This window comes from Artibeus jamaicensis, unplaced genomic scaffold (assembly GCF_021234435.1).
Source record: "Artibeus jamaicensis isolate MK-2021 breed Jamaican fruit bat unplaced genomic scaffold, CSHL_Jam_final scaffold_1689, whole genome shotgun sequence".
In the NCBI taxonomy this organism is placed as follows: Eukaryota; Metazoa; Chordata; class Mammalia; order Chiroptera; family Phyllostomidae; genus Artibeus; species Artibeus jamaicensis.
In genome coordinates this window covers 714,696-738,906 of record NW_026522029.1, presented here as the reverse complement: position 1 = coordinate 738,906, position 24,211 = coordinate 714,696, and the positions used below count along the sequence as shown (strand labels likewise).

Here is a 24,211-nt window from a genome sequence, read left to right as displayed (position 1 = left end):
CTCTTCATGATGTTAGCTGTCCTTAGAGTGAAATGGCAATGGGCCACCGGAAAATCATTCCCTCCTAGTCCACCTCACACAGTGGGAGAGGGCTTTGTTTGGAACCCGCAGGAGTCTGCTTTAACGACATGGACCCCAGAGCAGCCAGAGGGAGGCCTAGGGCTCAGGGTCAAAGTCAGTGAAGAAGGAGCACTGAGGGAACCTCTCTCTGTGTCAGGGTGGCAGTGACCAGTGTCATCCTGAGTGCGCCTTGTTGAACCAGGCTGATCCCCAGCAGGCGTGCAGGGGCATGGGCAGCACCCACTCACTCGTCGGCACCCTGATACCCTCCTTGTTAAATATTTTTGACATCATCCCTGTGCTCTGTCCACGTGACTGCTGAGGGGGCGCTGCTCTGGCCCCGGCAGCAGGTGCTATGGAAGGTCTAGGTTGCTGGGGCTGATAGAGGCAGTTGGAGCATCAAGAGCCCCCCAGTAAACGACAAAGGCAAGTCCCCGAGTCTCTAACCTCGAGGGCAGGTGAATATGCGCTTTTCCCATGGCCACTGACACTACTTGGAATATCTTGGGAAAGGCATGGATTGTCCTACCAGGCATGTCGACTAGACTGAGGGCCCCCAGACAGCTGGCGGGGGCGGGGGGAGCAGGGGTTAGCGAGGGGCTGCTAAGGGGCAGCTGCGGGCCCCCTGTGATAAAGCCGGAACTGAGCAAGCACCTGGGCAGAGCCTGGGAAGGGAGTCAGCTGCTGCTGGATTAGCGGCTCAAATTGTGGCTTATCTTGGATTTTCTGGTGCCTGTTGGGACAGGAACAGCCTTGGGCAAAGAGCCAAGTTGGCGGGCCCAGCACCTCATTTCCCTGCGTCACTGCCCCATTATCCCTGGCACCCCCAGCCAGCCCTGCCTCCCACCGATGGGAACAGTCTCTCCTCCAAAGTGCACTTACTCATTAGGGAGGCTGAAGAAACTTTTTAAAAGAAAACGAATGACAAGAATTTGGCGTCCTCTCCTTCCTCCCGGGCCCTTCCTCACCTCAGCCCCCACTCCCCCAAACTGTGGAGATTTTGTAAAAGAATCTTGGAACAAGCAGTGCCTGAGCCCAAGGGGTACAAACAACCCTCTCATGCAGAAATTTCCTACTAGGTAGCAACAATGTGGGTTTTTTTTTTTTTGGCTGGAGGAGCCAAAAAGTTGACCTATTAACCTCTGCCCTGTGTTTATTTGTTCAGATAACACTGATAAAGACCAGGAGCTTTGATCTGCAAGCTCCGGGCAGTCACTGCGGCCCCTGTCGCTGGCTGTCCTCTGTGGGACATCTTTAGATCAGGGAAGGAAGCTGGGGGCCGGGCAGTGTGTTTCCCTGCCCATGTTGCCCCAGAGCCTCTCAGAGAACAGAGTGACGGGGAGGGGGGACTGGGCAGTGCGAGCTCAGCAGTCAAAGGGCTGTGGGGGAGTCAAGGTCAGGAGGGGCCTCCCAGCCAGGGGCCAGGGGGCGGGGCAGGCTTCTCTGCCTCTCCGTCCAGCAGCCAGTGTGATTTTTTTTTATGTTCTGGTTTCCAGGAAATAGAAGAATTGTTTCCTCCTCTTCTCTTTCGAGTAGCTCATTTCATTTTCTTGCTTGTGATTTTTGTTTCTGTGCACAGTTGGGGCTTGGTTGCCTCTCTTGCCCTTTACTTTTATTTATTATATAAATTTCGGGTATACAGCATGCATTATAATTCGACATCTGTATACACTACAAAGTTATCACCTCCCAAAGTCTAATTAACTTATTTGTTTTATCTTCACCCAGGGACATGTTTTTCATTGCTTCTTAGAGAGAGAGAAAGGGAGAGAGAGAGAGAAACATCCATGTGTGAGAGAAGCATTGACTGGTTGCCTCCCGTACACGCCCGGGCCACGGAGTGAACTCAAACCTAGGTATGTTGCCCTGATCTGGAATCGAACCCGCAACTTTTTGGTTGGGGACGACGGTCCAGCCAACTGAGCCATGCTGGCCAGGGCCAAAGTCCAGTTCTTATCTAATGCTGTACAATGGAGACACCCTTCACCTCTTCCCCCTCTCTTCTCTACCTTTTTAGTAGTGTTATATTAGCTTAGTACCATTATATTAGTACCAGGTATAAAATTTAGAAATTCACAGAAAACTGAAAGAAACAATAAAGACAGAACAGCACAGAAAATTAGTAATAATAATAAAAGCAAAGCTACAATGGACGATGGGCAAGTCATCCGGATCCTGGAGACAACTGATCTGTCCCATTTCTGGAGGTCAAGGCCAGGCCTCTTCCCCTGCCCTCTTTTTCTCAAAGGGCCCCTGACCCACAGAGCCACAAGCCCATGACAGTGACTACAGCAGGAAAAGGCATGAAGGACGCACTGAGGGTGACTGTCACTCTACAGGGCCAGGGCTTACGGGCTGGTGTGTCCAATCCAATCTGTTTACAACTGGGTCGTTGTTTGTTTTTCTTTACATGATTCGTGGGCAGAAGCTCTGCTAGCGCACTTTTCCCAGGGACCACGCTCCATGGAGCTGTAGAATTTAAAGAAACAATAAAAGGACATTGAATGGTGACTTTCATCCGTGGCAGCCCCACCCCCTGGTACCCGCTTCTTGCAGAGGTGGCGCTGTGTGCAGGGCCTCTCCTAAACTCATCCTGAGGTCTGGGGCGTTCCCCCTGCTCCCCTACCCCCAGCTTTGAGCCCTGACTCCTGCGGGGCCTGTGACCAGTGCTGGGGAGCCCAGGCTGGAAGAGTCCCTGGGATACAGTCTGCCTGAGCCAGAGCAGGCCAGGGCAGTGCCGAGACGGCTGGAACTCTGCAGAGCACTGCTGTGACTCGAAGTCCTATTTCAGCTAAAACCTCGCAGGCGCAGGTTCAATCCCGTGTGAGTGAGAGTCTCGACCCAAGTCCAGGAGCTGCCGCGTTTCCCTTTGCTGGCTCAATGCTGCCTAAGAGGTTTGTCGGCCGGAAGAGGAGGGAGCCGGACCTCGAAACTCTCCCTTCAAAATCCCACATTCCCTTCCCCCTCTCTCTCCAAACACTGCTCGAAAAAGCCACATTTCCCTCTCTCTCCCTCCCTCCCTCTCTCCCCTGCCTCTCTCTTCCTCCCCTGCCCCCTCGCTGATGCTGGAACTAACCTGATGCATTTAACAGCTCCCTCTTTGCCACTGACTTTCCCTTAAGTATCGTATTTCAAACAAGCAAGCAAGACTCCGTGGCAGTATTGAAATCAGGTGAACCTGCCTTCTCAACACGTCCTGCAGCCCCCAGTCGGCCTGGCCTGGCCCCTGACATCCCGGCTGTTCAGCAGCCTAGCAGCAAAGGTCTGGCACCCAAAGGACCCCCCCTCCCCCAACGTGGCGGGAGTGAGCGGAACGGCCCCTCAGCCGGTAGTTTCTCCGATTTATCTCAGTGCCTCCTTTATCGGTGGACTCCTCCCTCTTGGTCTCCTGCTCCACACCTTGCCCTTGGCAAACCTTTTTATTCTTCCCCCTTCATCCACCAAAGGAGGGAAACAAGAAAACCACCAGAAAAATATGGAGGAAGTATTGGGCAGGGGACTGTATTTGTCAAGATGTAAGGTTTGTAAAAGAAATTGCTTCTCACTCTTCTGCTGATCTTACCAACTCGGAAGATAAATTAAAAGCCAATATCTGGGCCCATGAACTACGAGATTCTAATTCCAGAAACTTGATTTTCCTTTAAAGAGTATCTTAAAGAATTCTCCAGTCCCTCTTCCGGCCTCAATTCTTTTCCCCTAAACTCCTCTCTCTCCTTAAGACCCCGTTTCTTTATGAATCTCCCCACCCGCACTGGTATGTGCCTTTCCTGATCTTACCCCTTTGGGTGATGAGTTCCATGGGTTCATGGTCACAGTCCGTCTCTGCTTATGGGTGCTAATTTTATTTTATCAAGCTTCTAGGGGAGCTTCCTATCATGAGCAGATCAGATAAACAAGTGACTTTTTTTTCATTCAGGATTTAAGAATATGCTTGTTCCCTGTGTTTTTGGCTTTCCAGGACAAAGAGCCCTAAGTGTTTTCCTCAGTCTCCATAGTACAGACTCCCCACCCCTGGTCATTTCAGGAGCTACCCACCTTCCCGGGTCCAGTTACGCAGTCTGAACCTCACCTGCCTTCAGAGGAAAAGCTTTCTCGCCATCGGCCCTGCAACATGTCACTCACCAGCTTCAGACGGGACAGCGGGCGTACTTCCGGCGATACAGCCCATCCACTCTCTCCAGGTACCAGGTGCCTGGGAAAAGGTTCTTTATGTCCCCAGGGGGCGAGAAGTCCACTGCGGAATGAGGAGAAGAGGCAGCACTTAAAAAGAGCTGTATGTGGCTAGGGAGGAAAAAACAGTAACAGAGACGCCTATGGCTTCCTGGTGATGCTCTCCTGGCTGTGCGGCAAGGGGTGTGAGGTCCTCCGTTACACACCCAGCAGAGCTCTGGACCAGCAGAAGGACCAGAAGCAGCCAGCCTGGATCCAGCGCTTTAGGCTGGGCTATGAGAAATTGCATCATAGCAGTATGACAGTTCCCTGCAGTGAACATGCTGTCTCCACGGAAATCTTCATCGTGTCCTTTTGTCAACGGTACCTAGCTCCAGGTGTGCCTCAGAGCTTCCTGTTTCCTCATAGACACTTCCGAGTAGTAAGCTCTCTGGTTCTGATCTATTGTAGTGTTTCGGTGTTTTGTCCACCAGTGTCCATCTCGGATGTCCTGTTTTTATTTTTATTTCTTCTCTTCTTCGCTCAAACATGTCCCCTGTTCCAGATGAGATCGAAGACGACTACACTGAGGTTTTCTAGAACATTCCCGATTCCGTAGGTTCTGTCCCATTGCAAACCATGTGTCTCAAGGTTTGCTTGAGAAGATACAGTTACTATGAGTTTAAAATCACCGTCTGGTCTCTCCAGGCATCCAGTTCGCTTTGGTTTACTTTTCTTTTGTTGCTATTTTTGGGGCAACATTTTGTTTTTATGTTTGGTGGGGAGACAGGGCAGTTGAGTGAAGGCAGTCAAATTTGTTCATAACTTAATATGTTAATTTACTTCACTTGCTTGGCAATCTGCCAGATTTGGGGTGATTTTATTTTATTTTGTATCTTTTTAAAAAGATTTTATTTATTTATTTTCAGAGAGAGGGAAAGGGAGGGAGGAATAAAGGGGGAGGAGCATCCATGTGCAATAGAAACATCAGTGGGTTGCCCATCAGTGGGTTGCCTCTCTCGCATCCAACCGGGAGCAGTCTGCAACCCAGATATGTGCCCTGACTGGGGATCGAACCAGTGACCTTTCCATTCTCATGCTGGTGCTCAATCTACTGAACCATACCAGCCAGGGTAAAGTTGCTATGATTTAAGAATGAGATGACTGAGAAGTAATTTTCCCAAAGATACAGAGCTTGTAAGTGTCACAGGTCAGTGTACATTTGGATATCTAGCTCTAAGGTCTGGGCTCTTCCAGTGTTAGATAAATGGCATTTTCAAAGACCATACATACCCCTGGCCTCCATAGGACCACACTGGCCATTGCCCCATTTTTCATACCAAGAAGTTCATATCCAGTTCATACCAAGAAGCCACATGTTGCCTGCTACCTCTTCCCAACTCTGTTATTTGCTTCCCTACCCAGTCCTTGCCCCTTGGCACCTAACAGATCTCCTCCCAATCATATTCTAGAGACTGCTTCACCTTGGCTCACCTTATTCTAGACTTCTGACGCATCCCTGACTGTCAGCTACTGGCATAGAATCTGAGGAAAACTGCCTTCTCCTTCTCCCTTCCTGCCTTTGTCTTACCCTTGTTGTAGAATTGTTCTCTTTGTTCCATCACTGCTGCGAACTCCTCAGCAGACGCGCGCTTCCTGGAGGCAAGGCGTTTTGGCAGGTCTGACATACTAGACACCAGCTTTTCCAGGGGGGACCCTGGAAAGCAAAAGCAAGATGGAAAAACCTGCTTCATTGTCATTATCCCTGCTACCAGTCACCAATCGAGCACAGAGCGAGGTTTTGTGGAAGCTCAAATCCCAAAGGAAATCACACTGTTTAGTGTGTGGCTTAGAATGCCAAGAAATGAGAAAGGTCAGCAAACACGATACTAGCAGAAGGTAAGGGCAGACATGCTCATTTAGTCGAAGTAGATGTGTTCCTTTTGTTACATTTGTCCTAAAATTATCAACAACTGTTGACCAGGTATCTACTTCTCTTTAACCAGCTGCAACCTAGCTGTCATTACTCTTGCCTGCACTGGTTTCCCATACATATCTACCTTCATTCCTGTTCAGTCTGGTCTCTCAGCAGCAGCTGGGAAGTGCTTCCAATGCATAAATTAGACATACTCACTCCATTGCTCAAATCCTTTTAGAGGTTTCCTTTGCTCTTAAACACACTGGGAGCTTCAGTGCTGGTGAGGCAGAAACTCCTTCCTTTTACCAGATGAGTTTTGCCAGAAGTGCCTGCTAGAAAGATGGGACCCACCTGGAGAAGTGTCCTGGGACACTTGAAGTGAAAAGAAACTGGCTGCCAAGCCAGAGCCATAGGAAAAGGCCCCAATCCTGGAGCTAGCCAAGTCCTGGGCAGAGTGCCTGCAGGGAAAGAAATCAAAAGCTAGGAAACACATCGGCATCATGTTCTGTGCTTCTAATAACCAACCAACCTATCGGCTGAATGCAGTTTGCCTCTTGCAACTGGCAATGAGCTCCCAGCACTCTACACAAAGAGGGGCTTTTGGACGCTGGGGGTGGGCCCAGAAGGAGAAAAATGTGCCAAGAAGAGAGCAGATAAGATCCAAGATACAGAAGACACAGTGAATGTAACAACATTTCAAGCTGGAAAAGGGGGTTCCTGCCCCCCATGAGGATAAGTGAAGGCCAGCGAACTCTGAAGGCATCTCTGAGTGGACCACTGGGCCACCTTCAGGCATCCATGGTGACTGGCGATGCTTCAGCCCTTGTAACTCTTACCATGCCTTCATTAGTAGTAATTTTGTCAGTGTGTAGGGGTGTGTGTGTGTGTGTGTGTGTGTATCTACTATAGTGTATGCATGTACTATAGTACAAGTATTTCCTCCAAAAAACCCATAAAATAGAATGTCAATAGAAATAACAACTAACATCTGAGCATCTGCTGAGCCTAGCAGTCTTAATTGCTTTAGACATTTAACACTCATCAAGACCCCAGAAGGTACACATCGCTGCTGTATGTATTTTATAGATGGGAAGAGGGAGGCACATAGAAGTGGAGTATTCTTCCAAGGTCAAAGCTAATGAGTGATAAAGAGATTTGAAACTAGGTTGTAGGATCTAAAGCTGGACTCTCTTAAACCCTATGTTTTACAAGGTATAGCATTTTTAATGGATGAGGTAAAAATGTGCACAACATTTCTTCTGTTTTCTTGCTGCATCAAGTAGATCTTGCACATCCCCTGATATGTGAACTTCACTTTGGAGATGACTGTTTAGTACTGACAGTGAACCTCCTACACCTACCTTTAAAGCAAGTTTCTTTCATCTTTCCCTCTCTTCCTCCCTCTCCCTCCCTCCCTCTCTTCCTTCCCAAAAGAAAAAAATTCTGAACCAGAAGAGGAACCAAACATGGTTGACCCCTCGGACCAGATGCAGTACTCACTGGGACAGAAGTGAGGCCAGACACCCATACAGCGACGACGTATACATATTCCCGTTGTGCGTGGAGAGGTAAAGGGAAGCCTTGGTTTTCCTGTTGAACATGTCCAGAGAGGCCTTTTGCAAAGCTTTCTCCAGCTCCTTGTTGTTGTAGGTGTCTTCCAGCTTTAGCCCCCTGTGAGGCAGCCAGAGCAAAAGGCCGGGTGAGAGACCACGGGGGGGGGGGGGGGAGGCAGCAAGGAGAAAAAAGACACTTCTGGAGAGAAGACCCTTGGGCACATGTTTTTATTACAGAATATTTAGAAATACAGAAAAGTGCAAAGAAGAAAATCTCACTAACATTCCTGCCATTCAGAGAGAGCGCTTAAGTCCTTATTTTTCTTGTGGAATCCATCTCTACTTTCACACAGTTTATTAGGAAGTAAAATCACGGTTCCATTCTGTTAAGCATGTGTCTTTTGCTGCTTTCTCTATAGGTTAAATCACTCCTATAATATTATTTTTAAAGGCTGCAAGAACGGGCCGTGGTGGGATTGGCCCTACTTTGACCTATCTGCCCAGTCCTGTCCTCACCAGTTAAAATACTACAGTGAAAAGTTACATGTTCTTTTTAAATTTTTTTATTTATTTACTTTTAGAGAGAGGGGAAGGGAGGGAGAAAGAGAGAAAGAGAAATATCCATGTGTGGTTGCCTCTTCTGTGGCCCCCACTGGAGACCCGGCCCACGACCCAGGCATGTGCCCTGACTGGGAATCAAACCGGCGACCCTTTGGTTTGCAGCCCGCGCTCAATCCACTGAGCTACACCAACCAGGGCTACATGTTCTTTTAAACATGTGAAATTGTTGAGCTAAAAGGTATGCACATTTTTAAGCCCTTTGTTTCATGATTTCCTATTGCTCCCCAAAATCCTTGTATGGATTTATACATCCACTATCACCCATGTTCCCACAGCCTCGTCAGTTCTGGGAATTCAAATTTTAAAAGGCTGCTTAAAGAACAGGGTAACTTGTTTAACTTTGTTATAATGAGCATGCACATTGAAAAATATGATTGTGTGCAATTCTTCTTTGAAGAAATTTCTTACTCATATCCTATGCTCAGTTTTCTACTGAAGTGCTTACCTTATTATTGATGAGATTTTCTTATATTAAAGATATCAAGCTATTATCTTTAGCACATGTTAGAATATTTTTTTCATGGAGCAGGTTTCATAAGCACTGTTTGTGCTAATCTTAGTGTTTTAGTTAGTGGCAGAGTTAGTAGTAGTTAGTAGTGTGTAATAAGGGCAGGTGTAGCCTATTACATATTACAAAACTTGAATAGCTATCAAGAAGAAAGGGAACATTCTCCTCTTAGTAGGAACTCTCTGTATTAAATATTCTTCTTTTCCAAATATCTTCAAGTAATGTATCAATAAATGCCATTCTTCCCGCTGTATTGACCTCTAAGAGGGAGAACTAGGCTATCTTGATTGCATAGATGGGTAAATTGAGGCAATAAGCCAGACATTAATGAGGTCAATGGTGAGTGAGAATGGACCGGATACTCCCGGTCCAACAGTGAGTTGCCGTCCTGTACTAAGATGATTTACTTCTAGGTGTGTCTGTCCATATAAACTGTGAGAGCTTCTAGGCAGAGATCATGGAGTCACATTTGTTCCTGTGTCCCTAGAGTTTGAATGAAGCCTGACCCATAGCTGAAGTTCATGGGATGTTTACTGACTAACCAGCAGAGCCATACTTTCTCCTTTTTCTTATTCTCTGGAGCTTCTTACAGTCACTTGACCCAGAGGTGCTGGCAGCCCCCCTGCACTCCCAGAGGTAAAAGAGGGAGGACCCTGTGTAGACAATAATGCAATAACCCAGGTAAGGCTCGGTGTCATTTCTGTTGTGTTGGAGGAGTGGCCTTTTTTCCCCACGGGAGTGACTGGTGGCTAGACTCAAGGTGCAGGGAAGCCCCCTCCTTTCTCACCGCTGATGAGCTTCTATGGTCCCCACAAAGAGGACTCACCTGAAGGCCTCCAGCCCCTTGTAGCAGCTGATCTGTGTGTTGCTACCGGTGGACAGGAAGTCATTGAACATCAGGCGAGCCAGGGATTTCTGGCTCATCTTGCAAAAGGGTGTGTGGAAAATCATGAACTGTAAATCATCGAGAGTGAAAGGTCGGTCGATGCCAGCTGGAGGAGGAAGTATGAAAACAAGGGTGTTCCAGTTAGACCTTCGCTCCAAGATCTAACTGTGTGGAGGGAGGCTGGGTCCTGCCTCCAGCAAGCACTCTAAGGTACAAGCATTTCCCTAAGCACCCTACTTATAGAGAAAGAAGGGAAAGAAATAAATATGTTCTTCCTATCTACTATTGCCAACCTTTATGACAGGCAATTCCTCCCAGTCAACCTTGTGTTCTATTGTTTTCTCTATAGTTCGTTCAGAGGAGAAAACAATGTCCATGAAATATGAAGCTAAGTTCTATGTCCAAGGTCACCCAGCCTGAAAACGGCTGTTTTTGGATTAAGATTCCAAGTCTCCTACTCAACGATCCAGACTGTTTTTCTCACTTCGAAGAGGAGAGCGACGCATCCTCCCTCCTTAGAAAGTTTACAGTTTAGTGCTGACTTCTAAGCAGCATCGTTCAAATTCCATACGAGAATGTGGAGTGAAATCAGAACGCAGTAAGAATTTAGAGTCGGTGAAAGAGATTAGCCAATAGCAGCTTTACAGTGGGTGGGCTGAGACAGGGAGTCTGGGTTGACTCCGCCCCCACGGGGGGCGGCTGTGGCGGCTGGCAAGTCACCCACTGCAGTGCACAGGGGCAGGAAGTGGCTCCTTCTGCCACCCCCACAGCATCACGCTCTGGCGCTTCCGCACTTGTCCCCTGCCTCATTGACGGTCTGCCTTTGGTGGGTGCCATCCGGGCGTGGATAAGCAGGTAAAAACTCTTATTAAATTCCAAAAGTAGGTTTCTCAGTATTTTAAAAATAAAATGTGTTTCTTTTCTGATTATGAAAGCAGTACATATTTTTAAGCAGGAAAAAACTAGAAACTGAAAGTGAAAATAAAATCAACTTGTAACACCACTATCTGGAGAAAAATCACTGATAATAGCATACCGAAAATACAGGTAAGACTTTTCAACATCAGTCAGACTTTAAAAGTGGCAAATTATACACCAAGAGTCAATTTGCTGTTGACTTAAGTGGAAGCAAATCCTCCGCCCAGCAGGACAGAGCGGCTCCGACTTTACCAGAGCACCTCTCCCCAGGGCCAACACTCACTATTTTCATACTGGTGGCTTTGGTCTAGATTACTTACTTGCTTTATTTAGCTCAAGTTAGAGGCACTTTCATACTTGAACTTGGATGACATTCAAGTACACCTGAGCATAGATCCAGGGACGGGTATAAGAAGAAGGGGACATGGGACAGTTCTCATGAGATCATTTTCAGAGGAGAGAAGAGACCTGGTCTTAAGCTGTTAGGACAAACACTTGGCTCCAGGTACACAGAGCCCCCACTTTCTGCCCCCCCGAGCCCCATACCTTGCTTCCACTGGTTCTGGATTTTTTGACGGTATACTGCGTAACATCGGTCCAAGGCCTGTAAGTAGCACTGAATGGATAACTTCGCATCTATCACTGGGTATTCTGTAGAACCGTCTGGTTTGTAGAAATCGTATACGTTCGCCATGTGGGTTCCCCGAAGCCCTGGCAAGGCACACACTGGGATTCAGGGACTGCACAGTGCAGCCCACGTAGAGCAGAGGGGATGCGGGAACGGCAGCGTGCAAAGTCTCCTGCTCTCTGTCTGCCTCACGCCCACGCCTGAGCCCACTCAACATCCCTCACATGTACAGAGGAAGTTGAACAGATTGTTGTGCTTATATAAATGAGACTTATATTTCTCTCTCCACACCTATATAGGCTTAACAACATCTGGAATAGGTGCCAAAAGTCTGAAAGGAAAGGCTTTTACTTTATACCCAATACCATCTTTCATCTCCGAGCCCCAGCCAGTTTAGCTCCCTAAGGTCCTTGTTGACAGCATCAGCATCATTTATTCCACATATCACTAACCCAACATGTGACGGTACAGAAGAGGAACCTCCCTGATTGTTCTTGCTGCCCTCTGCTCCCCAGTCCCCCATCCAGCCTTTTGAAAGCAAGTGATATCCTCAAATCCATCCTTCCACCCTGCATAGTTGGTCTGCCAATTTAGGATCAGGAGCTACGCGTTTGGCTGCCCTGTGCACAATCCTTCAGTGCCATGCACCCGCAGGTTCCTACAGACCTCGCTCAAGGACCAGGGGAGCCTCGGGCCCAAGCAGCATTGCCACGGCCCCGGCCCCGCCTGTGGAGCGAATATTTCCTTTGGGGTACACTGCAATGTCCCCGCAGACCACCACCGCATAGCGACCTGTAATGACAGACAAGAAACAATTATCCTCACCACCAAATCTCAGGTGGACTGGGTGCCCCTTGTATGTGAGTCTCAATTTCAGGAATTGAAGACAGACTAGGGAGCAAGACCCAGGATCCCCGCCCCATGGAGCTAACATTCTGGTGAAACACACGCATCATGGTGCATTTGAAATGCAAAGTCAAAACTCAGTGTCCCATTACTCTAGCTGTAAAATGCTCATTTACACAGAATTCAATGAAAAAATGTGCTAATCGGCACTTGAGGAGGTAATTTAGGTTTGTACCCATCACCATTAGCCACTCTGTGGCTGAAATTCCTTCCTGCAGATGGCCAAGAGGTAGGGAGGGAAACTAACGTTTGAAAAACTAGCTAGACATTAGTTATCCCCAAAGGAGTCTCACACCATCCAAGGAGGCAGTGCTATGCTGGGAGCCATATCTGTGCATAATTTAATTCTCATGATCAGCCTATATATCAGACACAGTTGTCACCTTTCTACAGCCAAATTGAGGCCCAAAGAACTTAAGCCACTTGTCCAGAGCCGCACGGCTGATAGATGGCACCATAAGAATTCATTCGGGATTCTAATCCAAATTCACTGATACTCAAGATCCTTCTTTTAAGAACTATGACCACTCCATCCCCAATAAAAAAAGTGTTTTTTCCAAATGTGTATACCTGTATATTTATGTCTATATTCACCTCTATGTACGTATTGAGAAGTCATTAAGAGAAAAATTAGTAAATTTAACTACTTAAAATTAAAACCTATCAGAAGCAAACTAAAAAAAGTGGGGAAGTATTTATAATCAACAAAAAGCTATTTTTCTTCTTTTATGAAAGTCTCATTAAAAAAAGACAAAATATGTAATAGGAAAATGCCAATAAACATCACAAAAATTATTGAAGCTCTCTTATAATGAAAGAAGGACAAAGCAATGACAACATTGTCTACGAAGTTTGATAACATGCCCTGTAGAAATATACTTTAGCACATCATTTTGAAGAGCAATTGGTCCCATTCTGTCAAACTCTTAAACCAACACAACAGACCTGCAATTCCACTTTTGGAAAAATCCATTCCTATGACACAGTCCAATGAGCATACAAAGCTCATACAATGTGCATTAGAACATTATTTGTAACTGCAAAAAAAACAACACCAAACTTGTAATAGTCTAAATACTTATCAATATGGGGCCAATTCAGTTTGGCGTATCAATGAATAGACTGTCATGTAGCTTTTACAATAACAAAGCAGACCTCATATATATTGATGTAAAATAACCTCTAGCACACCATACAGTATAATGTCAAAAACTAAAACTGAACAGATGTGTCTCCTTGCCGCTTTGTAGAAAAAAATCTGGAAGAATGCATGGAGACTGTTAGTGTTAAATCCTGAGAAGTGGTGACGAGGTGTCAAAGGAACTTTTTCTTCACTTTACACCCTTTTGTATATGTACATATGTTTTGTAAGCATAAATTTCAATTGCTTTCATTTAAAAAAAAAACAACAAGAAAGCATGAGGACTCCCAGGTCTTCTGAGCCACTACCTGCTGTTTGTCAGGGGTCCACCTCCCCGCATCGGAGGGCCCCCAGGTGGATGCCTGGTCAGGCCAGAGTGGACATTTATCTCATTGACACTGGACTGGCCTTGTCTGGGCCATTAGGCTCCAGCTTAAATATGCTTTATATTTTTATACAGACTGACAGTTCTCATCTCAATAACCTCGTATTAAAGAAGATGCATTTGCAGCCTGCCCTGTGGAAAGCCCAGACACGCAGCAGAATTTTCTTATCTGCAATGATGTGCTTCAAGCTGATGGTGTCCCCAGTCTAGGCTCTGAACGCTGCTCACAGGCTGGCAAGGGCCCCTTGCCTTTTATTTCTACACTCCAGCAAAATGCTTGGCTGGACATACTGGCGAGGAAGGTAATAAGGGCTGCTGGAGAGGTAGTCACGTAAGTGCCAAGTGGGAGAAGCACTGTACGAACAGACTTGATGATGTAGAGGCTGGAACATCCCACATCGATGGGCAAGAGGCTACGGGGGGGAGGGGGAGGGGGCAACCGAAGAAACACCGAATGGGCGCATGGCGTCTCACTGCTCTGCTGTGGGACCAGAGACAAACTGTTGCACACTTGTTGGCCTCTTTTTAAAATAAATCACATTGGGTGAGATCATCCCTAAGGCCCCTGCCAACATGAAGGCTTCAGAGTGAATTTTATAATTAATGTTCATTATGGTTTCCAAAGTTTTAAGTCCAGTTTCTACCTTGTTAAACATCGAGGGCCTCAACTGCCCGGCCACTGTTATTTCTCACCTCCGTGGGAATCTTACTCAATACTTACCAGTCCTGCAAGCAAGTAGGCAAGTAAGAACTATGGATCTTAAAGAGGGTAAAGTTTTTGTCAATAGTTATTCACAGAACTAGGTTTCTAACTCTCAACTTGAACTGTTTCTCTTGGTCCTCTCATGCTATTACAACAGGGGTTCTTTCTTGCAATAGAAGAAAGACATAAGTAAGGTACAGGGTAATATTAATATGCAAACACAAATTCCTAAGAATCAGATGAGGGAGAAAGAGCAGAAATACTCTGTAATTAGTCTGTCCTGTGATTCTTTGGGCCGGTTTTTATCAGGGTGTCCCCCCGTTAACATCTAACTTGTTTAAATCTTTCAACATCACCAATCTCTCATTCTTAGACACTGAAGAGAAGCTTTAGAGAAACAGGGACAGTGAAATGGAAAATACATTGGATTTGGTTTGGTGTATTACCCTTGCCACATACCATATGTAAGGTATCAGATCTTCCACTTTCTCATCTATAAATAAGGGATAACGCCCACTTCCTGGGATGTGGTCAAGATAAATGAATGGCTATATGAACCTGCTACCTCATTACTGTATAAAGCTATACAAGTCTAAGCAGTTACTATCACAGTTGTGGTGTCAATAAGTTGTCCCTCCCTCCCTCTCTGGATGAAACCGCCTAGGGAAATAGAAGCAATAGCAAGGGTTCAATCTGCAACCCCAGCTCCTCTCTTACGTAAAACCTCTGGCTCACATACCATCCCAGGAGCTGGACTCCATCCAGTTGGCCGCATTGAAGAGGGAGGCAGTGCCACCATAGCAGGCATTGGTGGTATCTATGCCCTCAATGTCAGTGTTGCCTGAGTTTTGGAAGAGCTCCATGAGCACTGTTTTAACAGCCTTGGACTTGTCGATGATGGTCTCGGTGCCCACTTCCAGCCGGCCCACAGACTCCCACGGGAGCTTCGTGCGCTCCATCAGCCGCTGCACCACTGTCAGGCACAGGGAATTGATGTCCTCCTGCACCGAGCAGAAGCCCATATGGGTTTGGCTCAAGCCCACCGTGTACCTCCCAGCTTCTACATTGTTGTACTTCTCCAGGTCTGTTTGGTCCACGTATTGGGCAGGGAAATACACCTCCATGGCAAGGATGCCCACATCCTTTGGCCAAGCATTCATTTTAGCCAAGGGGACAGCAGGGATTGTAGAAAACCTGCAGCGGAAATAAGAATCAGAATCCCACGAATGGTCGCTAGCCAGTCTCCTCAAAAAACAATACGGCAATCGTTTTTGCTCAACTTTAAAATGTATTTGGAAGCTATGTTACAAGAAGAATACAAATTTAGACTTGTTCTCTATTTCTCTGGAATTGATCATTTTATTCCTTATTAAATGTCCCTCTTTATCTGTGTGATGTTCTCGCCACACCATCTGCTTTCCCTGGTGTTAGTAAAGCTGCCTTCGTTCTTCGATTACTGTCTGCTGGACATATCCTTTCCTGTTCTTTTATTCTTTTGACCTGTTGTGGTTTTTGTGTTTCACATGCATCTATTCTAAACAGCAGGTAGTGGGGTCTTTTTAATTTTTGAACAAACCTGACAATTACTCCAGCTGTAACTGGAGTAATTAATCCAATTATATTTATTGCAATTACTGACATAGTTGGAATTAAGTCTTTCATGCCACTATTTGTTTCCATTAGCCTCACATATTTTTATTTCTCTTTTCCTGTACTCTTATGGATTAAGCAAGTATTTACCTCCTCTTTTTCTGTTAGTAACGATATTAGTGATTACAATATACACATGTGGCATATAACTTAATACTTCTAATGCTTTATGAACAGAACAAAACCTTAGTTTAGCCTCGTTTGTTCTCTCCGGCCCTCTGAGCTATTATTGTCATGTAGTTTCTCTGCTACATATAAACCCCATAGGACATAATTTTAAAGAATTCATTCACTTTGAAACTGTTCCTATCATTCCCCTTTTTCTTCTTCTTCCTTTTTTTCTATACGAGAGCATACTTACTGCTTTTCTACTTTCTAAAGAAGTTTTCTGCTCGATTTCACCCTCTCTGCTTTTCAGAATGGGGCCTCCCTCCCGCTATCACTGCGCACACTCAACACAGTGCTGGGCTCCCGACCCGCAGGAGTGAACGAGACCTGCTCTGTGCCCACCAAGAGGGCACAGTCTAATGGAAGAGGCAGATATTTTTACAGATAAACACACGGTGGAACAAGCAAAGGCTGTGAGAATGCAGAGGGTAGAGAGGAATTCTAAGTGGTGGCACGAAAACCCAGGGAAGCGTTCAATGAAGAAGACAGAGACTCTGCTTCTTTCCTGGACCCGCCCACCTGTCTCCCACCCTGACTCCTAAGGCCCTGCTGAAAAGCAGGAATTCTTCCGTCTGCAAGTACAGAGCTCACCCAGCCCACCTCCCCCCTGCTCCCACGAGAGAACACCTCAAGTCCAGCCACTTTAGTGACAGCCCTCACTTTGCAGGTGGTGAGATCAAGGCCCTCACGAGTGAGGCTTTGCACTCAGAGCGACATTCCAGCTCATCCTGTGTCAGAAATGTCCCGTCCCTTCACCGTCCGGTGTGAGTGACACTCCGGAGTGTATCTGGCTACAGACTTTCTGACCATGGAGGAGGGACAGGATGGCACCACAGACTCATACAGGTAGCCCTTTGCTCTGATTGAGTGTGCCTGTCAGTTGTGCTGAGAATTCTGGGCTTCTGCTAACGCCCCTTCTCCACCAGGACGGTTACTCGGAAGGACGGCTGTGAGGCACACGGACCCTGTGATCGCAAGATAGTGGGGCAAAGTGGTAAACGTTCGCTCACATCTGACAAGAGGGGTTTAGAGGTCAGTTATCCTCACGTTTTACTTGGTGCCCCCCAATTACTTGAGTTAGTGCTCCCCCAGATTTGTGGAGGAGCTTCTTGCCCACTACCCAGGGGTTAATGGTTGGCCTGTCTGCGCTTGGCTGCCTCCCCCATCAGCCTCGGCCTCCCTCCCTCTCCTCCCAGCTAGAAATCGGTCACGTGGCGACTTTTGTAACTGAGTAGAGGGCAAAAGTTAACATGTAGAGGTTTCCAGAAATATCGGACCACTGGAATTAAGAGTATCTATCTTTCACATCTTGTACTTTCTTTATGGAATAATCATTTTATTTATTTTAAAATTGATTTTGTTCCGGAGTCATTTGGTTCGAGAACATTGAGTTTTATGTCCTTACTTCCTCTCCTCTCCTTCCCTTGCGTTTCAAAGTTAACTCTTAGATGCCAGGCACTGTGCTTAGATGCCAGGCACAGCCTCCCCTAGGGATGGGCTGCAGGCTGAAGGGAGTGGGCAAAGAAAAGAGGGGGGGAACCACCTCATGACAGAGGGGGAAACTCGACGGGCACGTATACACATCCCCACCCGGGAATCAGAGCCGAGAGAGAGAGAGAGAGAGAGAGAGAGAGAGAGAGAGAGAGATGGGAAAAATCTCCGTGACTTCAAAGGAAGCAGATTCCCTGTAGCGGGGCTCAGGAGAGGCTTTGTAGAAGAGGCTGCATTTGAGATTGACCTTGAGGGATGAGTGGAGCTCCTGCTGATGAAGAACTGGAGGGGGCTTGAAGAGGCAGTGGCCACACTGGGGGCGACTGAACAAGTAAGGACACCGGGAGTGGAGAGGAAAGGGAGCAGGCAGACAGCACACAAGGAAAGCAGCTGGGGACCACGGGGTGGAAGGCACAAGTCTCCCTTCATTTTCAAGGCAGCGAATCCCATGCTGAGACGGGGCAAGCTCTGAGGATGGCTTCAGAGTCGATGCAGGCTTCATCTGGAGGGGACAGACAAATAGAGAAAAAAGACCCACAAAGAAGATTCTTAATACTTATTCAGACCCTGGAAAATGGGATTGGCTGTGAATACAGCAACAAGGGAGATGTGGATGGTGACTCCAAGAGCTTCAACCAAGAGCATCAGCAGAAGGGGCAGGTTAGTGAGGACCGAGGTTCGATTCTTGGTGGGCAGCCGAATGTTGCTTATGGAAACACACAAACGCACATCATCCCCTTCCTCACAAATACAGAAGCTGAGGCAGTTCAGAGCTGGGACATTTGATCTGTACCGGAGGTGGGGGAGAGTATGGAGGAGAGAGGAAGGCTGAGGAGGGTCACCCCCTCCACACGCTCACACACCCCGGTTCTCCGTGTGCCAGGCAAGGGAAGACACTAAAACATTAGATCAAAGTTATTTTTCTGAGTGTCCATGGAATGCTGTGTAGAAATGGCAGGAAAGAAAGGGCTGGTTCTAGCGTGCAGTGAATGGCTGAGGGGCCCTGGGGGACCAGCTGTAGCTGAGTTACGGTCCACACTGCAGACCTTCAGGGACGGACTGGGGATGTGTTTACAAAGAAAGGAGAGCATAGGTACTTCTTGCATGAGCAGATGGCACACGTATGCATGCACACAAACACATCTTTAGATTTCATCTTACCCTTTCATGAAATTGGAGGGCAGAGAAAGACACTTCTTATCCCTAGTCCTTTTTTAATTGCTATGCAACTTGAAGCTGCTGATTTTACTAACACTGCAGTTGGCACAGACCCTGTGGGTCTTGGCAGAGGCTGTGGGCAGAGGGGGGGTGGCAGAGAGGAGAAGGCTGAGGGCCCTGGTGCTGATATTCCCACAGCTTCAGGCAGCCAGGAGAGTGACAGATGTCTACATGTGCAAACAGCAGGTGCCAGAGGCTGGAGATCCTGGAACTCCATGGCTGTGAGGGGCTACTTCATTTAGAAATGAAGTAGCTCAGGCCACGAGAGGTTAATGTGCTTACCTAAGGCTGTGCACAAGCCTTGAAAGGTGACTTGGATTCTAGTGAGCTTTTCCTTATGGCAGGTCCTCTGCCTATCTTTTACTGGTTCCATGACACTTCTCTAAGAGTGAGTGACTGGTACGGTCCCTGGGAACAGCGTGACTCACCTTTGGAGGACTGTGGGGAGAAGGCTAGCAGCCATGGCGGGTGCTTCCTGCATCCCTTTCTTCACCTGCAGAAGTCGCTTCGCTGGACTCAACAGCCGCTGCATCTTCAGAGGAGCAGGTAGACAGCCAGAGTTTACACGCAGTCCTTGGGAGAGGTGCCCGCCGGTGCTCAGTCAGGTGCTCAGGTGCTTTATAGAGCCCCGAGACACCTGCCCTCTGAGTCGGGCCCAGCCTATCAAAGCTCAGCTGGCTTCTCAAACTGGGCCAGAGGTCTCGCTCAGAACACTGGCAGGTCAAAGAAAAACATCTCTCTGACGTGTACGTAGTCGTTTTGACCCTGGGCATGTGCAGGAACGTTCAGTTCTCATTCCTCCTTTCTCAGGCTCCTGCGGCCGCCTTAGTCATGTCCAGCCTCAACAGGTGGCTATGATGCTCCTGGCAACATGTCTGAAGGGACATCCACCGGGCTTGTCTTGAGCGTCCACCTAGCTCTCACCTGAGTGACTCTTACTTCGAGGTCCAGAATGCTCTCTGTACAGTCAGCTGTTATAATTTCAATGTACTATGTATAATAAGAAGAATCTTTCAAAACCAAAAGGAATGATAGCAGCCCTTTAAGTAGTTGAGAGTATTGGAACATAGGCAAAGGGCTGGTATCAGAAAGGGCATGGAGCCCACTCTATTTCTCCTGTCTTTATGGTCATCCTTGTATCTGTCTAGCTCTACACAGTTTCCTAGTGGAACACAGTCAGTGTGACAATAGAAGTGCAGGGGCCCCAAAGAGGTGACTGTCACTTGAAGCTGAAAGCCTTCTAGGAACGAAAGATCTGCTTTACTGATGAGGCCAGAGGTAGACTTTCCCAAAGACACGCCCATGCTCAGTAGGTGAAAGGTTGCAGATGCATCTGTGTCTTTTGACTCCAGATTCCGGTCTTTCCACTCTGCTCTTCTGAATAAAAAGGTTCCTGTTATCTGATCTTCCAGTGAATCTCTGTCTTCGCCCTTCTCTCACGGCACCTCGATCTTTTACGAGGGTCTTGCATTTGTTCATTAGTTCATTCAGTTAACCCCCATCTCACACGGCCCTGTGGGGGGCACGGAGAAGAGCCCGAGTGATTGCTGTTGGAGGAGAGACAGAGGTGACTTTGCTTTCCTGAACACAGGTGCCCCCAGAAGTCCGAGTCTTCTCAGTGTTCCTTCGACTTCAGGTTTGTGCCCCCATCCATCCTGTGTTGTGCCCTCTCGCCCAGGCCGCCACCTTGCTCTGGCACCCCGCGCTTTTCCACAGAGCCTTTCGTGCGTTGTCATGCATTTAAAATTCTTTTACTTCCAATCTTTCTCTGAAAAATGCTCTGTCTCCAACTGTGGCTTTCAAATGGCAGCTGGGCTCCTTGTCTGCCAAGCAACACCCACCCTCTGGTCCCCCATCCCCGAAGTAGGTCAGACAAGGCAACATGCCCTGCTCAGCGTCGGTACCTGCTTTGTGTCGACACAAAGAGTAAAAGGAAATCTAAACATTTTTCACAACAGCATTAACCACATACTCAGAAATATATCTGAGTTTAATACCAATGACATGATTCCCAGCCATCTGCGGCTACTTTTACAGCTTCGTCCAGATAATGACTTAGGCTGAAATGCATTATAACATTTGGTAGCCTTCAAGATCAGGAGCTTTAGAACATCACAAAATACATTTTGGTATCCCAAAGAAGCAAGTCTTACAAGTAGGCATTTTAAACATAACTAATCTACAGCTATAAAGTTCTATTCTTTTTTTAAAGATTATTTATTTATTGATTGATTGATTGATTGATTTTTACAGGGGGAAGGGAAGGAGAAACAGTGGGAGAGAAATGCCAATGTGTGCTTGTCTATTGCATGCCCCCACTAGACACCTGGCCTGCAACCCAGGCATGTGCCCTGACTGGGAATCAAACTGGCGACCCTCTGGTTCGCAGGCCAGTGCTCAACCACTGAGCCATACCAGCCAGGGCCAAAGTTCTACTCTTGATAGCATTTACTTCTGGGGGGAGTCTACCCATCTCCAAAGGATAAAAGCAGAGAGAATCAGTGTAACGTATACACAGAAGTCTGTACTCATCTCCCTCCTCTCAAAAGCCCCTCTTCAAGTACATGTAATCAGTCAGTCTGGCCTTTGCTCTTTCTGTCAGCCAACAATATTTCTCCACGCCCTCGTCATGAAGATCAAAGGCTGCCTTCCTCTCCACCATCCACCCTCTCGGCGAGATCTTGGAGGTGTCATCGTCCCCATAGGTAATTGAACCCCCGCCTGGCCTCTTGCCCATGTTCTCACGTCTGCGGACCTGTCTGCACGACTTCAGCCTCCTGTTCCGAGTTCCTGCTCTCGGCCTCACCATCACAGTATTTACACCATGTCCTACATTTCAGCCCTCCGCCCATTTCTGACAACCTCTACCTTCCCAGCTCACTTTTAAAGTACCCCCACCTTTTTCCTCCCACTGGGACCACCACCGAGTCCTCCACTTTGTCACCATTTGTCACGCCATGACCTCTTTTCTCTCTTTACTTAGTTCAGATTATTCGTGGTGCATCACCATACATGATCCTTCGCACACCCCTGGCCGCGGACGCACTCTGTCAGGCCGGCCCAGTGCACCGTCGCCATTGGCAACCACACGTCTCAGGCGGGCTGCAGCACGGCCTGGCTGTCACGGCTGTTTCTCCACATCTAAGGCTCTCTCCCCACAACCACACGTGGATTCTGCTGTGGGAGAGGAAGAGCCAAGGCTGCGGGTGATCTGTCCCTGGTTAAGCCGTGTCTCCTGCAGGTCTTGCCTTTTTTTATTAGCTAGAGTGACATTCAGATCTGGAGTTTTGTGAGGGAGGGGTACTGAGGCTTACAGGTAATGTGAATACGTTTTTGTCTAATTAGGTGAGGGGTCCTGAGAAAAGATGGGGGAAGGGCTGGAGTCTGATGGAATTTCTCAGTAGAAAATTATTGAGCACCTGGTGTTTTATTGTTTCTTGGCTTTCCCCGCTTAAGGTGACCTTTATGGTGATCCAGCAGACACAGCCAGTGAGGCAACTTGCAGTCCCAGGAAGGAAGAGTCAATATTTACACAGGGAGATACAGTGTAGTAATGGCACAGTCACTGGTGGTCCTCGGTGACTGAACCCTGGCATTGTACATCATTCTTTCATTGGCATTTATTGGCAACTTTCACCTTCACAAACATTTAAACAGTTTGAAAAAGATTGTCTGCTCACTGTCATTTCCTGCCAATAACAAACAATATGTCACAAAGTAACCAATTCACGTAATCGATTTCCTTTGCTTTTTTTGAGGGTTCAGAATTGTGCCAACAGGTAACTGGCACAGCATCTGATCATGTGAAAACTTTTCGACTTGGCGACATGGCTGCTGACTGCTTCTTTCCAAACCAACCCCCAAAGCACTAGAAAAGTGAGTAAAGTGTGAATTGGAAGAGCAATTTTTTATAAAAGCTGTGAGAGTCCTGGCCAGGTGGCTTGGTTAGTTGGAGCATCATGCCAAACACCAAAAGTTTGTGGATTCGGTCCCCAGTCGGGGCACGAATGGGAGGCAACCAATCAATATTTCTCTCTCACATCGATGTTTCTCTCTCTCTTCTTCCTCTTTCTCTAAGAATCAATGGACATATCATCAGGTGAGGACTTTTACAAAGGAAATAAATAAAAAAGCGGTGAGGAATCCCTGAGAAGTCTGAAGAGCGAGAGTGGAGGTGGGGATGAGGTTGGAAAGGGGTCTGAAGCCTGGGGTGGAGGGCGGCTGGAGTGGGCGGGGGAGGGAGGGACACTGTAAAAGCCCACCCTGGTTCCTGCAAAGACGTGCAGATTGACCAATCATACTCTGCTGATGCCTGTAACAAACCTCCATTCTCAAAACCCCAGACTGATGGCCCAGCGATATTTCCTCCTGTTGCTGTTGCTTCTTTGAAGTTCAAATGTGAAACCTTGGTCAGGGATGTCTCCTGGTGACCTGGCAGCAAACAGAGGTTATCGACAGTGGTTCTGCAATGTCTGGGGCTCTCTGCTGAGGGCTTGTCCCCCGATCGATGCACACACATACCAGAGCCAGGCCTTCAGTGCTTCCCAACACATGGCACCAGAGAGTGGCCGTTACCCCCAGAGAACATGAATGCCAAAATAACGATCCTCTGAAGACTGTGAAAGAAAGACAGCATGCTGAAAGACACGCACCATTGGAAACAGTTTTGGGAAACAAACAGACCGAGAAGATAAAATAGACAGCCTGTGTGCTGAAGAAGGAAGAGGAAGATTTCATACTGTCGGGCACTAAGGAGAAACTGTAGGAGAGGAAAAATGATTTTCCATTGACCCCTCTAGGTTCTTGGACCTCCCTGCAGTAAAACACAGAGTAACAAGAGAAAAACAAACAAGATTAATAAGGTGTGTACCTCCTCTACACATGGGAGACATCCCGGAAAATTGAGTAAACCCCCCAAAATGGCCCAGGCCACCACCTTAAGTACCTAAGCTTCAGCTAAAGACAAAAGGAAGGTCTTTTTGTAGAAAAAATATCTGACAAAATTCACCTCCTATCTTTGATAAAAAGCCAGCAAACTATGGCTAGGAAAGAACTTATAAATGTTACATTAAAAAAAATCTATAAATACTTAAAGGAGAAACATTAATTTAGGATCAGGAATAAGCCCTGGCTGGGGTAGCTCAGTGGATTGAGTGCTGGCCTGCAAACCGAAAGGTCCCCGGTTAGATTCCCAGTGAGGGCATGTGCCTGGGTTTCGGGCCAGGTCCCTAGCTGGAGGCATGTGAGAGGCAACCGACTGATGTTTCTGATAGAAGTGTCTTTCCCTTCCCTTCTCCCTTCTTTCCCC

General features: G+C 47.3%; 1 protein-coding gene and 2 long non-coding RNA genes across 4 annotated transcripts; 2 read left to right on the top strand and 1 right to left on the bottom strand.

Annotated features, from left to right (window-relative positions):
- Positions 1 to 1,229: 1,229 nt before the first annotated feature.
- On the bottom strand, positions 1,230 to 19,508 carry HMGCS2 (3-hydroxy-3-methylglutaryl-CoA synthase 2). 2 transcript variants are annotated; one of them, XM_037135124.2, is made up of 11 exons: positions 19,332 to 19,421; positions 17,933 to 18,187; positions 15,116 to 15,570; positions 11,908 to 12,033; positions 11,160 to 11,324; positions 9,636 to 9,801; positions 7,628 to 7,798; positions 6,479 to 6,585; positions 5,801 to 5,926; positions 4,183 to 4,294; positions 1,230 to 2,529 (listed from the first exon to the last, which is right to left on the bottom strand). In XM_037135124.2, exons 2-10 carry the CDS (start codon positions 18,133 to 18,135, stop codon positions 4,188 to 4,190), a joined length of 1,626 nt encoding a protein of 541 aa, XP_036991019.2. In that variant the 5' UTR covers positions 18,136 to 18,187; positions 19,332 to 19,421; the 3' UTR covers positions 1,230 to 2,529; positions 4,183 to 4,187. The 2 variants fall into 2 exon arrangements, with proteins under 2 accessions (XP_036991019.2, XP_036991020.2); XM_037135125.2 differs by lacking the exon at positions 17,933 to 18,187 and having other exon boundaries at positions 1,234 to 2,529; positions 19,332 to 19,508.
- Positions 18,197 to 22,278, top strand: LOC128625995 (uncharacterized). Its single transcript, XR_008389867.1, has 3 exons — positions 18,197 to 18,345; positions 21,506 to 21,608; positions 21,887 to 22,278. It is a non-coding gene; the product is annotated as an uncharacterized LOC128625995 (long non-coding RNA).
- Positions 22,279 to 22,520: 242 nt separating this feature from the next.
- LOC119041701 (uncharacterized) lies at positions 22,521 to 24,149 on the top strand. Its single transcript, XR_005081089.2, has 3 exons — positions 22,521 to 22,779; positions 22,982 to 23,077; positions 23,247 to 24,149. It is a non-coding gene; the product is annotated as an uncharacterized LOC119041701 (long non-coding RNA).
- Positions 24,150 to 24,211: the final 62 nt, after the last annotated feature.